At 46.4% G+C, this 16,261-nt stretch overlaps 1 protein-coding gene across 2 annotated transcripts in view; it reads right to left on the minus strand.

Moving 5' to 3' along the window:
• Nucleotides 1-16,261, minus strand: part of XPR1 (xenotropic and polytropic retrovirus receptor 1) — a 109,482-nt gene that overhangs the window by 1,689 nt on the left and 91,532 nt on the right. For both annotated transcript variants that reach the window (XM_059478596.1, XM_059478598.1), the window contains exons 11-14: nucleotides 15,820-16,011; nucleotides 2,621-2,787; nucleotides 2,164-2,303; nucleotides 828-1,049 (exon numbers count right to left, since the gene is read on the minus strand). In XM_059478596.1, the coding sequence (XP_059334579.1) occupies nucleotides 828-1,049; nucleotides 2,164-2,303; nucleotides 2,621-2,787; nucleotides 15,820-16,011 (721 nt within the window). The remainder of the gene's footprint in view (nucleotides 1-827; nucleotides 1,050-2,163; nucleotides 2,304-2,620; nucleotides 2,788-15,819; nucleotides 16,012-16,261) is intronic.

Below are 16,261 nucleotides of genomic sequence, written 5' to 3' on the forward strand. Positions count from 1 at the left end.
TCAGGAGTTTCCCTTTCCTTTCCACTTGGGGTTCTGGTAAACCCCAAATGCCTAAAGGATGGATTAATTCTCTGGCAGAGGGAGGAATGCTCGTTTACTTAGTTGGACCTGCCCTACCTTTGATGACTTTGAAAATCTTTGCGTGACTTTGAAAATCTTGGCACGACTTTCAACCCTTTGTGCCATTCTCAGTGCAGGACTCCCAGTGCAGGACTCCCAGCCCATAAACAACCAACAGGCACTAGCAGCAGCTGCAGGGCAGGCTTCTGTAGCAGTTCTTTTACTTTCTTTTAAGCTTTTTCTTTCCTTTTTATCAGTTAATCTAAATATAAATTTAGATATCCATTTAAAGAGCAGTGTAGAATGTCCAGAATTATGATAAAATATATAATTTTCTAGCAAGTAAAGGTCATAAAGCTAGATGACTCAAGTAGGTTGATTTAACTGGGTCTAGTAAATCTCTATTCAATAAAAAGTGTAGAAATCTAAGAGGAAAAAAAATAGTTGAATGAGAAATGTGTACTACAATATTATCATATCTTACATAAAAATGTAGCAGTAGGAATAACACTACTTATGGGAAAAATTACCTTACTGGCATGGATAAAGTTGTCTCTAGATAATGATGAAGACTAGACAAAAAACATGATTCTGACAGCTTCTGAATCCTAAGGGAAGAGTTTGAGGTAATGGAAAAGGTTTTGTCTTTAACAGGACGGAAGCACAAGTGCAATCTCCTCTGAGCACTGTGCACACTCAGAGCGCAGGGGGGACAGAACAGATGTGCAAACAGCAGAAGTTGTTATTTGGAGCACGGCTGAACGTACTGTGTGCCGAGGCGCGGCCGGCGCAGGGACACGCTCAGGCTGCGCTTCCACTGCTTGCTCTTGCGGCGGTTGCGCACGCCGTCCTCCTGGTCCATCATCTGGTCCAGGAGCGTCAGGTCGTCGGCGTTGAGCGGCGCCACCGAGATGTCCCTCACGGCACGGAACTCCCCGCAGTTGTTCAGGTGCTCGTTCTCCAGGCGGAAGAAGTTCCACACAAACCGCCTGCATGGATGGATGGAGAGGAAAAAATGAGAATTACCAACTGAGTTCCACTTTTGCAGGCGTTTCCCGCGTTTGGCAAAGCACTGGAGAAAAATCTAGTGGCTAACAGCAACATTTTTCCTCTGGAGAACTACAGAATCTATCCTAATATGGACAGCGTGGAGGTACATTGTTCAAGCATTACAAGGCAAATGCTGTTATAGGAGCTTCTTCCAGCCAGGTCTCATAAGCTTTTGGAGGTCTAAAACACACTCAAGATAGCACAGCTACCCTTGGAGGCATAAAAATCAGCAGGATGGCATCTGTGGCAGTGTTGGAAACAAAAAGGTTTAATAAAAGGTAAAATAACAAACAGAGAAAAACTGAGCCAGGTGCCAGAGGTTCTTGATCCTGGTAAAATACCCCACAAAAGCCATTCGTTTCTTTGTTCACTTCTTTTTCTAGTAAATTGCTCAAGTGGGACTTTTTGGCTCCTGTCCAACTGGCTATCCTTAAGTTTGAGGTGAAGTCCCCCAGGCCTCTGAGGTGGCTTTTTCATGTAATCAAGGAGAGAAACTTCTGGGCTTCTTTCCTTTTTGAGGGGACAAAGGATAGTCTTGTCACTCTCTCAACAGGAGGCACATTCCTACAAAAGGCACTTTCAGCACCTACATGAGAGAGGGTCAGCATCAAGTTCTTCCCAGGAAGCTGTGGGGGTGGGTTTCCAGCTACAGGAAAGGTGTTTAAAACTCCTGGAAGCTTGCAGGATCCAAATCAATGACACAGAATACAAAGAGGTTTGAAAATTGGAAACTTGAAACTCAAGAGAAGTTTTAGTTGGAAATTTCAAGAAATTTGGTAAAAACTAACCCTTCAAGATTATGTCATGGCTCAGAAGGAACTGCAAACACAATGTGAAGGATTCAGCTCCAAACTGTGGCAAAGCCCCCTACCCTTTTCTTCCCTCAGCACCCTGTTTGGATTAAATATTCCTGCTAATCCTGGTCTCCTTGAAACAAAAACCAGTATATTCCACATCCAAGGATCCAGCTGCTTCCCCCCCATTCTGATGTTGTAGAACAAAAAAGTGAAAATAAAACCAAGAGAAATGAGCTGCTCAGCCCAGCAGCCTTACCGGAACACCTCAAGAGGGGCAAACACAGTAGAAATGATGTCTGCAGCGTAGGGAAAGATTTGCATGGAAGTGAGGGAGATCTGGATGGTCCACGCAAAACGCAGGATGACATCTTCTACAATGGCACAATAGTAGTATGCCTGAGGAGCAACAAGAACAAAACAGCTCATCAAACACCTTCTGCATCCAAAAGACCTCATCAGGTCTTTGGGAAGCTACAGAATCTGCTGCTCAAACTCAGACAAAATAAGGGCAGTGATCTCTTGGAAACAAATTTCATTTGTTGATCATTTCAATGAGAAATGATCTCTTGGAAACAAATCAGCTCTACTGCTGGAAAATCCCAGGCTGTAGCATTGAAATGCTCCAGTGGGCAACTGCAACATGCTCTAAACTCAGCAAGTTTGGTTAAAGTGTTACAAGGCTGTCCTAAGGTAAGAGCAGGCTGCATACGCACTTTCTGTGGGTAGACAATTCCTTCTCGGAGAAAGGTATTTTCACCAGCATTTTTGTCAAAGAGACCCCAGTCCATCTTCAGGTCCCAAATGAGGGTATAGCAAGAGCTGATGAAACAGAAGATAATCCACAGGTAGAAGAACACTTGGGTGTCACTGTGGTTTTTAGCTGGAAAAGAGAAGAACAACACACTTGTGTAGAACTGAGAGCACATTCCTTCTTAAAACAGCTACAAACTGCCTCATTTGAATAGTGGAAATCACCTCTTCTAGCCAAGTTCTGGCAAAATACATCAAATACAATTCTGAGCCAAACCAACACCCTTAGCAGTACCTGCTTTTTATTGTTTTTCAAATTCCACTTTCATCTCATTCACCTTTCAGCACTTGGGATTGAAATTTACATTAATATTTGGAACAGGCTCCCAGGGAAGTGGTCACAGCCCCAAGCCTGCCTGAGTTCAGGAAACATTTGGGGAACACCCCGAGGCACATGGTGGGATTCTTGGGGATGGTCCTATGCAGGGCCAGCAGCTGGGCTCAAGGATCCAACTCAGGATATTCCATGGTTTTTATTTTCCTGGATTCATGGCAGAGCTGCCGTTCTGGCTCTGAACAGCAGGTGGAAGCTGAGGGCCGCATTTCACAAAGGACACGGGTTCCTACAAAGGACACAGCACTGACGCAGAGCTCAGCGAGGAGGGTTTGGTAAGAAAATATTTGAGTTTGTATTAACATCAACAACAGTGAATCAGTTGGTAATTCCCCCATTTTCTCTCCACTAGAAGCCTGAAGAGCATGAGCAGTACAGGAATTACCCCCAGCCATTTCAGAGCTTGTGGTGGCGAGGGAAAAGGCAGCAGTACATTAAAATGTACAAATCCTAAAGTAGGCTCTGTATGGAGTTTTAAATACCCATACAGAGCTCCTCTTTGGAAACAGGAGACTGTGGGCCCACCATCTGCTCAGCTGGGGATAGTTTCTCCAACCTTGTTTCCCACTCCCCTCTGGAAAGGTTACGTTGCTCTCAATTTGGCTACAATTCCTTACATCAGCTGCTTGGGGAAAACCAAACAGAGCTGGTATTTCTGTTTGCTTTTGGAAAGCTGGCTCCAAAAATTCATGCAAATAAACTCCATTATGATGCTTCAGAAGGCTGAGACATTTTGCACCTGGCTGCTTGCAGGAATCTCTCCTTTCTGTGCAGCCTCAGCAATTGCTCATTCACCGATTCCCTCTAACAAAGCAAACAACATTTCCAGTACAAAAAAAGATGTTTTCAGCCCAAGCCCAACATCACACTAAACAACAGCACCTTTTTCTATTTATGTGGCTTTAAAACAATCCCTCTAGCTGATCAGCCAGGGAGCAACAGGACAATTTTCCCTCTGTATTTCCAGCAATTACGATTAGATGTAAAGCGGCGATCCGATAAAATTAATGGAGGTGAAAATGAGAGTACATTCCTCCCATTACGCCTTTCAGGCTTCCTGGACATGATGTGCAGGATATAGGTCAAACCCACACGTTCCTTCCCCTCTCAAAACACCCCCCTAAGGCAAACCTCTGAACCTTTCCCTCTCAAAACACCCCCCTAAGGCAAACCTCTGAACGCCACTCATGCAGCAAAGCCCGTTTTGCGCAGGAAAAGGGCACGGCGTGGCTGCAGCTCCCAGCTCTGAGCAGCTTTGGGGCAAGGTTGGAAGCCTTTCAGCACTCCCCACATGCTCAGCTTGGCCAAGACACGGGTCCAGCATCACACTGCTGTCCCTGCAGAGCGCTGACGTCACCCAGGAGCAGCGCTCACGGATGCCCAGGTACCTCACACGCTGCTGCTGCTGCTGCTGCCTGGAAACAGCCTCTCCCAGGCTATTTTTAACGTGCAGCTGCCCACAGAAAGGGACACAGGTGAGGATTTTGGAGCTTAGCAATGAGGGCTGCACTGCCAGGTTTCATTCCTCCCCCCGCCCCCCACAGCTCCTCCAAAGCCTCCACAACATTATTTCAGGAAGAAAAGGCAGATGCTGACATTCGGTGACTCATGAGACACTAAGCCTGTTCTTTCCAGCCTTATTTTTAGCTCATTAGATCTCCATGTTTAGTTCCCATTACCAGACCCTAAAGGATAATTCAGAGGCAGTTCATGGGTTGTATGTGCTTTCAAAGCACCTAAAATGCTCCAAAACACCCTGTGATGCTGCAGGGCTTCCTCTCACCTTAGGCTTGGCTTCCTCTCACCTTAGGCTTGGAAGTTACATCATGCTGCTTTGGGCTGGATTCTTTTCTGGGCTTTTTTTCCCCTTAAGGACAGAATTCAAATAAACTGAGCCTTATTCCACTCCATGGAGCAGCCATGGAGAAGGCAGTGCAGCCAGGACCATCCTGAGGAACAGGCAGAAGAGCAGGGAAGCACTGCTGGGCAGCTCTTTTGGAGCTCTGTGCTCATGGAGGGGCCACTCTGCCCCCTGATTCTCATCTCCAAGCACACAAGGGGTGAGGAAAACTCTATCCTAAGCTGGCAGTTACAGAGGAAGGAGATTTCAAAGGTTCTCACTGCTTAAACCTAAATCCCAGAATGGCTCAGGCTGGAAGGGACAGTGGGTCACCTGGTCCAACCTGTCTGCTCAAGCAGGGTCATCCCAGAGCATGTGGCACAGACTCTTGTGAGCAATTACAGAGAGTAGAACTGGGAAGGAAAAGGCCCAAGTGAGAAATCTAATCTCACCAATCTCAAAAGGATGTTCTTGCTTTCAGTTAAGTTATCCTGGGCTCAGTTCTCCTCTCCCTGCCTCTGTCTTTGCAGCAGCCTTTTCAGTGGCACCTGGGGTCACACTGCTTGGCCCCTTGCTCCTGCTCACCAACCAGCTCTGCAATGCATTCAGCTCCTGAAAAAAAAATTCATTAAAAACCCAAATCACTCCCTGGTAAAATGCCCTCATCAGAACTAGCCCATTGTCTTCAATCTTGGCCTCTAAGTCCTTCCTTTAATCACTTATCCTCCTTTTCCTCCTGCCTGCAGTTCTGTTTGATACCTTCCTTCCTTCTGTCCTCATTGGTATTCAGCTGGTGTGCAGAAATATGTTACTGCTCCAGGCAAGCAATTATAGCTGGGTCTCTGCTGGCTGGTCCTAGCAGCCCTCTCCACTGCTGCTCAGGGGGAGAGAAAATCAAGGCATTCATATTCTGCCCAGAGGCTCCATCAACTCCTGGCCTGCCACTTTTCCAGGAGCAATACATATTTATGATGATGTCAGGGTCTATTTAAGCAGGAACTGTTTCATCCTGTGTGTTTTTTCTTTGTTTAATGAGGTGCTAGAAAACACCAAAAACCATGAGACAGAGAGGCTCTGGAAGAGAGAAGCACTCTGGCAGATCTCAGCCTCTCCAGGAAGGAAAAAAGGAAGTTTTTGGTACTCCATGGTACCAGTGACATCCCCCAAACGAGGCATGAAGGACCTTCCTGCTCCATGCCCCACCACAGAGCAACCTCCTGAGCTGCTGTTACTCAAAGCAGCACGTGCAGGACAAAATAGCAGCAGCACAAACCATCTGAAGCTGCAGGTGCAGCGCCGAGCCTGAGGATGGGCTGGTTTCAGTGCTCACACTGCCATGCCCGCAGCCTGGAGGTGTGCACTTATGTCAGAGGCTATCTGAGCCCACAGGGCTCCTCCACTTGCCACAAAGCCAGTGGGAAGCAGCGTGCCACAAGAGCTGTTTGCAGCCTTCACCACAGAATTTCCATTAGCATCCTCAGTTTACCCTGTAACATGCAATTCCAGCAGATCCTCGGCACAAATACACCTCAAATTGCTCCAGAAGGTCAACTAGATAAATAATGGATGGCTTCCACCTTTGAACTGAAGCTGTGAATGGCCACAGTCCCAGAAAACAGCCAAAGGCACTTGCAGCAGCAGAATTTACTGCCTGCAAAAAGTGCTGATAGGCAATATCCTGCATCCCAGCCCAGCCCCAGGGGCCACAGAATCTCACTGGCATTCTGAGGGAGCACTGCTCTGCAGAAATCACAGCCCCTTGGAAGCACAGGCAAGAGAAAATGCTGCTTTCCATCAAAGAGAGACAGCCAGTGCTCTCCTGAATGCTGTTAATATTGACTTTACCTCCACAGAATTCAGCTGTTTACCCTGCTGAATTATTCTGGGGAATGTAAACACTATATAGTATTCACCACAGCAAAAATCAATGCCATGTATTATTGAAGGGCTGGATAAGAGCACAATGGCCCTTGATAAGCATTCCTGGCTTGTCACCCACCGTGGCTTGTGCTGATGGGGAGGGCTCTGATAACAGCTGGAGGTTATCAGGGAACACAGCCAGGTAAGCCCTGCTACACAGAACACCAACAACACAGCCACAGCAACTCTGCCAACTAAACAGCCCCCAGTCCAGGCCTGCCAAAGCCAGCCTCAATCACAGATTTAAGCAGAAGCAAAGCACAAATGTATTTAGTGTGCAAGGCAGCTCTGAGCAGGCCTAGGGATGCTGTGTGCCCATTAACTCCATCCCAGCACACCACAGAGCAGGGTGACAGCCAGAAGTGACTTATCTACATAAGAACTGCCATCAGAGTGACATCCCCAAGCATTTGTCTAACATCTCAGTGCTCAAAGCACAGCAACACCTCTCCCCTCAGTAATTAGATCTCTTAATGAGTGGGTAGAGCTGCCTTTCTGCCCAGCCAGCACGTCCTGCTGTTTAGCACTGATCAATGGCAGAAGCAGGACATGACAGGGGACTTGATGCAGTTAAAAGGCAAAAATAACCCACAGGAGCACAGGCTGTGGAGAGCTGTGGGCTCTGCCAAACACTGACTCTTCCCTAAGAACCTTCCCTTGGATTGTGCAAACCTCTGCAGTCGCCTCCGGGCACAATTTAAGCAAAGCAGCAGCGAAGAACTGTCAAGAGGCAACATCTCATATCTTCTTTTAGCCAAGAGTCTACATTTGCAGAGCAGGGAAATCCCAAAATCGTGTTTGGATTAAAAACCCTCTGCAGGTCTGCATTGGTTTGTGTCTAATCTGAAGACATGGCAGCAAACTCCTGGCTTGTACCTCAGCAAGTGACAAGTGTGATTTAGCTGCAAACAGGAGGAAGCACATCAGCCATGGCTGAGACTGGAGCTGGTTCTTTTCTGGTGCCTCCTCTCAAAAGAGCACTTTTGAGAAGTGCTGTTAGAGAAAGTTTAATGTCTACCTTGAGAAGGATGGGGTTTCCAATCAGAGCATTTGCCAGAAGTCTCACTAATAAGGATATCTGGATTTATTATCAGAAATGAATAGCATTTCTGGGGATGGGGACACAATGCCATCTGCTACCTCTGTAGTTATTTGATATCCAACAGCAGATTCTTTCAAAATTTACTTCTTTTAAAAGCAAAAGAGAAAAATTGTTAGATGACTGCATCTCCTACATTTCTGCACCACCACAGACTCCAGACCTGTGTGTATGTGACAGGAAGATTGCTTGTAATGCAGCCACTTGCTTTCCTTAAAATGTTCCATTAAAAAAAGGGTCAGGCTTCCCACCTTAAGTGCCTGTGAAATGAAGAATCACTAGGTCACCCTTTTAACTTACACCTCATTCATTAGCATTCTCATTTCCCCAGCCACCCTTAACACAAAGGCATATTAAGTAACATTTGTGTTATTCTAAAAAAGAACAAAAGCTACTCAGAGAGCTATAAAAATTTTAGTAACCAGTTGTAAAAAGCAAAAAAAAAAAAAAGTATTTAAATTATTAAAAAGAAAGTTTCAAATAATTTAAGAAATCCAACAAAGATAACTAAAACTGAGAGTACTCAACCTATTATTAAGACTTTTAAATTAAAGCAAAAAGTTAAAGTAAAAAAATAAAGACTAAAAATAAAATTTTAGTAGACACGGGCCAACATACTCAATATTAAATAAAACCTTAATACCCATAACAAATAATTATGTTATAGCAAGAGGGCAACTAACTAATATAAAAAAGCTATTTCTACAAACCATCAAAATATAAACTTAGAAAACAAGTGAAGATTCATAAGTTTTTGTATATACTCGACTCTCCAAAGGCACTGTTGAGTAAGAACTCATTAAAACAACTAAAAGTAAAGATCACATTTAAAAATAAAGAAATTATTTTAAAAGTAAAAGACCAACAATATGTAAAACATACTAAACTTAATATTAACAATTAGTAAAACCAAAATTGAAAATCAAATGTGGCTGCTCCTGCTGCAGCATTCCAGGGATGCTCCTGGCTCCACCCCAAGCACTATCCCTGGGATACTGGGCTGGGTGTCAGCAATCAGCTGAGCTAACAGGAAAGCAGGAGAAACCAGGGTACCACAGAGCCCTGAGGAGGTCAGAGGGCAGGATGAGAAATGTTTGCCCATGGCAATGCCTCCCAGTTCCTCACTAATGACACTGCTGCCTCTCTGATGGAAAGGATCAGAAAGACTGCCTAATGAACACAACTCATTACTGGAGGCCTCCTGGGCACGGGGATGGCAGGGTTGCAGACAAAAACTCATCCTAGCTCGCAGCAATGTGACAGACTGTGCATGTTTTGGCTCCAAATAATCATCCTGGTGGAGCTGCCAGTGTGCTGTGCTAAGGGAAGGCATGTGAAAACGGCAAGTATTAAGAAAGAAGCCAGTTAATCCCATTACAAAGTTTGTTTTACTTCAAGAGGTCAATCCAAGCACTCTATAAGGCTCCTGTGACACCTAAATCAAATGCTGACAGCTCTTTCAGCGCTGAGGAAGAGGGGAGAGATGGGAGGTCTTGTACCAACACACAAGTGAGGGAACAAGGTCTCATAAATGCTGCTTGCTTGATTCTTTTGTGATTTTTTTTTTAAAGTTTTGTGCTTACAAATATTCTACATGTTCACTTATTTTGCCCTGCTCCACCCCCTAAAACTGAACTCATCTATCTGAGTTGTGGGAATATGCACTGTTTCAGTCCCAGTTCTCCCATCCCCTCACTGTCTCCTGCTGTAAACATGCAGGATCACAGTGCTTTATTGTCCCAGCCACCTGCAGCTTCTAACACAGCACTGCCAGGGCCTAAGTGACACAACCAACCACCCACAGGGCTCAGGTGCAGCCAGGTACCTCCTGCAGCCCCCAGGGCCACAGCTGGATGTCACCCCAGCCTGCTGTGCATCACCAGCAGATGATGGTGACCAGAAACCTCTGCAGTCACCTCTGGGCACAATTTAAGCAAAGAAACAGTGAAGAACTGTCAAGAGGGAACATCTCATGTCTTCTTTGAGCCAAAAGTCTACATTTGTAGAGAAGTCAGAGCCCTGCTCAGGGCCCTGCAGGGGACAGAGTGTGGCAGAAGTGACCTGTCCCTGGCAGAAGCAGTGACCTGTCCCAGCATGATGTGGTGTCACCACTGGGAACAGCCAAAGCCATCCTGATTAATGAGGAGTGTGCAGCAGGGAGACACCTGGGAATCTTCCACTGCATTTTCCAACATTTTGCACATTTCCCATTCATCTTCCTCTGGTCAGACTTGCTGCTTGAAGCTCTCTATTAATAAGGGATGGTCCAACACCTTCCATTAATCGCAGGATGGATTTTGCCTTGAAACTCCACATCTCTATTCCATGGCCCTTTTCTCTTAGGGCTGCCTTTAAAAATCATAAATTAGACATTTCTGCAGAGAAATCTCTTTCTGAAGTGATGGGGAGAGCAGAGATAGAAGTGCTGCCCTTCAGAGACAGCCCTATTTAGTTAACTTCAGCATTTTTAATTACTGCCAATTTCCTGAGCTGTTTAATGAGAAAGTGCATGGCAGTTCCATTATCTTAGACCCACCTAGGGCTCTCCAGGGCACCCCAAGCCAATGGCAACTGGTGCTCAGCAGGCTCATTTGGAGTACCTGGAAAAACTGTGGGAACAGGATGGAAGAAGAGATGCTTACTCAAATTTCCAGGCCATGTGGATTAACTTTGGAATAATTCAGAGGTTAATAAATAGCAGGATTCTACTTAGACCACAAGGATTTCATTGAATAAGGTGCGTGAATCAAACTGACAATGTCCATAAAACATCCTGCCTTTCAGTTAAAGGATAAAATCCCACACAGCCAATAGCAAGGTAAACAAAAAATGGTCCCACTGAACCAGTAAATCCCCCAAACCAGGAAAATTATGAAAGAGAGGCACTCAAGAAGCTCAGTTCTTCAAGCACAGAAGCCAAACATATTTTGGTATTTCCAATGACACCATGTGAGCATGCTGCATCAAGGTGAGAAAACTGTCAGCAACAAAACCACAATATCTCATTTTAAAATTAATAAAGTTGGAGCAAAAATCATGATTGAAGCTTCAGAAGTGACCAACACTCCATGAGTAGCACAACACAACTGTTTCTCAGAAGAGCTGAACACCTAAATATAACAACCCTATCCTACACAGCCTGAGTCAGGTCTGAGTGAGGAGTGAAACCAAAGCTGGCTATTCCAGATATGCAGTGTGTCTTCTTTAATGCAAGCACAATTTTTAAAAGAAGAGAGGGCCATGGATGTCCCTCTCTGGGATCTCCTTGGTGTAAGGAGGACATGGACCTGCTGGAGTGAGTCCAGAGGAGGCCATGAAGATGCTGACAGGGATGAAGCACCTCTGCTATGGGGACATGCTGAGGGAGCTGGGAGTGTTCAGCCTGGAGAGGTGACCAGATGGCTCTGGTGTAACCTTAGAGCCCCTTCCAGTGCCTAAAGGTGCTCAAAGAGAGCTGGAGAGGGACTTTGGACAAGGGTCTGGAGTGACAGGACAAAGGGGAACGGCTACAAACTGACAGGGGGGAGGGTTAGACAAGATATGATGAAGAAATGCTTCCCTGTGAGGGTAGTGAGGCCCTGGAACAGGCTGTCCACAGAAGCTGTGGAACACATCCCTGGAAGTGTTCAAAGGTCAGGCTGGACAGGGTTGGAGCAACCTGGGATAGTGTAAAGTATGCGGGTTGGAACTCCCTGATCTTTAAAGTCCCTTCCAAGCCAAACCACTCTGTGATTCTACAAATGCTGTGATAATGTGGACTGAAGCCTCTTTAGTGGTGCACTTGTCAAGAAGAGCACATCTGCTTTTGGCAGAGTGAAAACACAGCAGAAAGCAGTTGCGTGTCAAAACAACGCCGCGCTCGGGCTGAATATTCCGCCGCAGGCTTGGGCTTAATCATCTGCTTCCCCAGCAGCACGTAGGTTTCCCTAGGGATTAAATAAGGCAATGTAATACTCTGTTGGCTGGCTCTGGGGAAAGCTACTCAGCACTGGCAGGGAACTTAATGCCAGCACTGAGCTCCTTAGTGCAAAGCAAGGGTGGGAAAGAAGGGGACAGAGCAGGCTCCCCGGCTGCCAGGTAGCTTCGAGTTACAGCCGTGCCTCATTTGCCTGAGCAAACACACCCTGCAGCACTTTATTTACAGAACACGGCCTTTGCTTCTCATTCCTTTGGGAGAGATAAAAATACTGAGAATTCCTCCCCTGGGAACTCAGCAACAGTTGTCCTCGTGTTGTTGTTGTTGTCTCTGAAACGTGGCTGTGCTTGCGAGCCGTGCTGGAGTCTGCGCTCGTCTATGCCACCACTGCTTGCTCCAGAATTATGTTCTGGGGCAGCTCCTCTCCCGTTTGCTTCACTAATCCCAGTGATTCCTGAATATCAAGATGACAGCTTGGAGTTACCCCTGTAAAGCTGGTCTGGTCCCAGACCAACAGCATTGCAAGTTTCAGAGCAAAATCCTAACAGAATTCACTTTGCTCTCTCAGCAGTCTGACATCCAAACTGCAATTAGCAGAGAAAATTGCACCCTGCATCTGAATCCAAGGGAAGGAAAGTAAAGAAGTTGCTTCTCCCAGGGAAGAAAGAATCCAAATTATGCACTGCCTGAGCAATATGAATTATTAAACAGGGATATTTTGGGGAAACAGACACTTGTCAAGAGCCCACAGTACATGGTGCTACAGCAGGGATCCTTCACTAGAGGAGGTTTGGAGTAGGGAATACCACCCAGGACTAGAACAGAAACATCACTTAATAAGGTGGCATTTGTACATTTGTTTCGTTTCAGTTGTTTTCCAGCAGCAAGCCCAGGAAAACACAGAGTGCTGCCAGTGCACTGTGTATGAATTAGCTGCTCTCCACACCAGCAAACCTTCCCAGCCACACACCCATTTTCACAGGGCTGGCAGGCACTGACTAAAACCCACAGAGCAGCTACAAGCTATCCAGAGTTCAAATGAAGGGAGGAAGATGAGCCTTCTCAGAGGGCTGTGATGTCCCCAGGCCTCCCAAGTGGAGAACAGGCACTGGTGTCCATTACCTGACCTCCCAAGGAAAGGGCAGGGATTGCCCTCTCCTCCTGGCAGCCAAAAGCTGTCATTCCAGAGGTGTAAGTCATAGGCTTGCAAGAACAGGCATGGAAGACTGTTAAAATAAAACTCTGATACCACAGAAATTACTAGGTTTGTTACTGAAATTTACAGCAGGTCTGAGGAGCAAGGAGCTTCACCAATTTGACACCTGTTTTGGGCAGCACTTCCTTCAGAACACACAGCTCCCCCCAACAGATGTTTAGGAGGTAAGAGAGGGGTGTTTGCTATCCTTGGGCAGACACAGAGAAGATGTGATTGAGCAGCACATCTATTTTCAACAGCAGCATCATAACAATTTGATGATAAACCATCTGATTCCAAGTTCCAAACAAACTGGTGACCTATGTAAAGCACTTTGATAAAATTGGCTTCTTAACAGGTCCAGCACACTAGAAAGTGTGCTTATGGCAGGATGGGAACAGCCTCCAGGCCTGAGGGGACATGTGCAGGGCTTTAGGCAGCCCTCTGAGAAGTCCAGCACAGTGACATTTACAAATCTCTGCTAACATGTAATTTCCAAAGGCCACGAAGCTTCCAATTTTTGTTTTGTACGACAGCAATAATGATGTGCCACTGACAAAACTGGACAGACAAAAGCTGGGAGTCAGGAACGTCTCACAGCAACGGGAACAAGGCTCATAAACACCTCATTACAGCCCACTCCCTGCCAGGCTGGGAAAGGGGACACCAGTTATGTGTGGCAGCAACCAGAACCAGGGTAGCAACACTGGCAGGAATGAAAAGCTTCAAGGGTGGTGGAAAAAGGTCAAACTCTTCAACAGGACCTTTTGACAGAGGCTGGCTCTCCTCTTGGTTCCAACCTGTCCTGGGCTGAAGGATAACTGTGTATTTTATTGTCATCTGTCAGAGCTGGGGCGGTTCTCTGCCGTTCATTGGGAAGTTTTCTTTATCTCTACCATAACCAATCCTCCCTTCAGGAGATCTCTTCTGTCCATGGGCCATTAATTATTAATTATCTTCTGTCCATGGGCCAGTGAGTGTCCCTGCATGGCTGATCCAATTCCAGCATCCCATGGGGAGATGCTCCACCCAGGGGAGGAGCCAAGCATTCCTACCTGGATACAATCTGAGCTTTGGGACCCCACAGCAGCCTTTGCCCACCGCATTCCCAGAGGAGCAGCTTTCTGCTGCCCTGCATTGCCAGAGGGAGCCCAGGCCCATCTCCAGCAGCCCTGGAGCTGCAGAGGAAAACTCCCCCCTTGTGCAGGATCCCTGCTGCAGCAGAGCCACAGCTGGCACTGCAGGAGGGCTGAGCCCCCATGGGATGGGGCTGGGACACCACCCTGACACACAGGGGGGCAGCTCCTTATTCTGATTCCATCAGTGGGTTTTTTTTGTTTGTTTGTACTATTGTATTTGTATTTTAATTTTCCTGTTAAAGAACTGTTATTCCTACTCCCATATATTTGCCTGAGAGCCCCTTAATTTCAAAATTACAATAATTCAGAGGGAGGGGGTTTACATTTTCCATTTCAGGGGAGGCTCCTGCCTTCCTTAGCAGACACCTGGCTTTCCAAACCAAGACACAGCCCTACCCCAACTGAAGGCTCTGGCAGTGTGTCCCCCCTGAGGGAGGCAGAAGCATTAGTCAGCCTCCCCAGAGCAGCTCTGGGTACAGAAGATATAAGCAGTGATTCTGCAGCCAGGGAATCTGCCTGTGCCTCATCCCAGGCTCTGGCAGTGGTGACTAACTGGACTGCAGGGCTGCAGAATGTCACTGAGCAAACAAGTTAAACAGGAACAAGCTTCAGAGACAAGGCAGCAGGGAGGAGATGCAATGTGGATGCTCCCAGAGGATGCTCCCACACCAGCTCTGGATACAGAGCCCAACTCCCAGCCTTCAGCCAGCTTGGGCCACTGCCCCTCCCTGCCATCAAAATACACTGACAAACATCATCAGTGTGACTCTGGGCCCAGCTATGTCAAAGCAGACATTTCTTGGCCACGGGAAGGTTTCTAACAACCCTGCCACCCCTCCAAAAAACCCAGCATGTTAACTAGAATCATGCCTTCAACACTTCTCCCTGCCTCACCACAGGAATATTTCAGGCTAAGTAATTGCTCACGACTGTGTGTGGTTGCTAATTTCTGGGTATATAGAAGGGAGATATTCTCAAATGAAAGAATACAGCTTTTAGGGCTTCAGAACAATGAAAGGCAGGGCAGGGCGACTGCCTGAAGTGCAGAAACTAAAAGCTTTTTCCTTCAGAACAAGAGTAGAATCGAGTAATTGTCGTTTCCAGGGAGATGAGAACCTTCAGGGATCAGAGCTCAATCTGCAGTTAAATGGATTGGAAACAACTCCTTACCAGCTGCTGAAAAAACATGGATAGAATCACACAGGAAAATCAGAGAGAGCATTTTTTCCTGGCACTGTGCACATGCCTTCACATTTAGGAATGATGGACGGATTATTTAGATGGTCCAGGTTAAATATTCATGAATGTTAAGAGAGAAGTATTTGCTGTGCTATCCCTTTCCTCATCTATCTCCCTCCCATTCACCTCCCTTTGCAGCAGAACCTGACAGGTATTTCAGCTTTCAAAAGACAAACCTAAAAGTTCCCTCCCCCGCTCCCTAAGTGCAATTCTAAGCAGACCAGGGATGTGAAAAACACCTCAAATAAGATTTTAAAACACTCTTTACAAGTTGGCCAGGCCCCTGCCTTTCCCCAGAGATGTTTCACAGGTGCCAAAACACAAGAAGCTCGCGTTTCAATGAGATGCCAGACTGAGCCTCTCTTGTGTAAAAAAAGCAAACCTCAGGAGCTACACAGGATTCTCCAAAGCCACCAATACCTTTGTGAGTGCTGTAGAGGGCTGCAAATGTCACCACGAAGAAGGTGGTGGAATATTTTCCAGCGTTAACCAGATGAAAGGCCCGTTTGTTATCGCGGTAACGGCGCAGGCACTGGATGAATCGCAACCAAGCAGGGATGCACTGGACAACTGCTCTCACTCCGTAGGAGTAGCTGTTACAAATCTGATTATCTGCAAGAAAAACAGGAGTTGAAGCTGTTAAGGCAAAGAGTTAGTAAGTCTAAGAACTGTTTTTGTCTTCCTGTCTGCAGTGTCCCTTTATGGCAACAATTCCCCATCAGCAGCTGGTACAAACTGCAAGAAGCCCAAAGTAGCTCAATATTCCATCTTGGAGGTGTTCAGGTGACATCAATAACACATCCAGACAGATCACCATCTAACTCCCTCATCCTGCCAGTATAACCAACATGCTAGATTAGAA

This window comes from Ammospiza nelsoni, chromosome 9, assembly GCF_027579445.1.
Source record: "Ammospiza nelsoni isolate bAmmNel1 chromosome 9, bAmmNel1.pri, whole genome shotgun sequence".
Classification (NCBI taxonomy): domain Eukaryota; kingdom Metazoa; phylum Chordata; class Aves; order Passeriformes; family Passerellidae; genus Ammospiza; species Ammospiza nelsoni.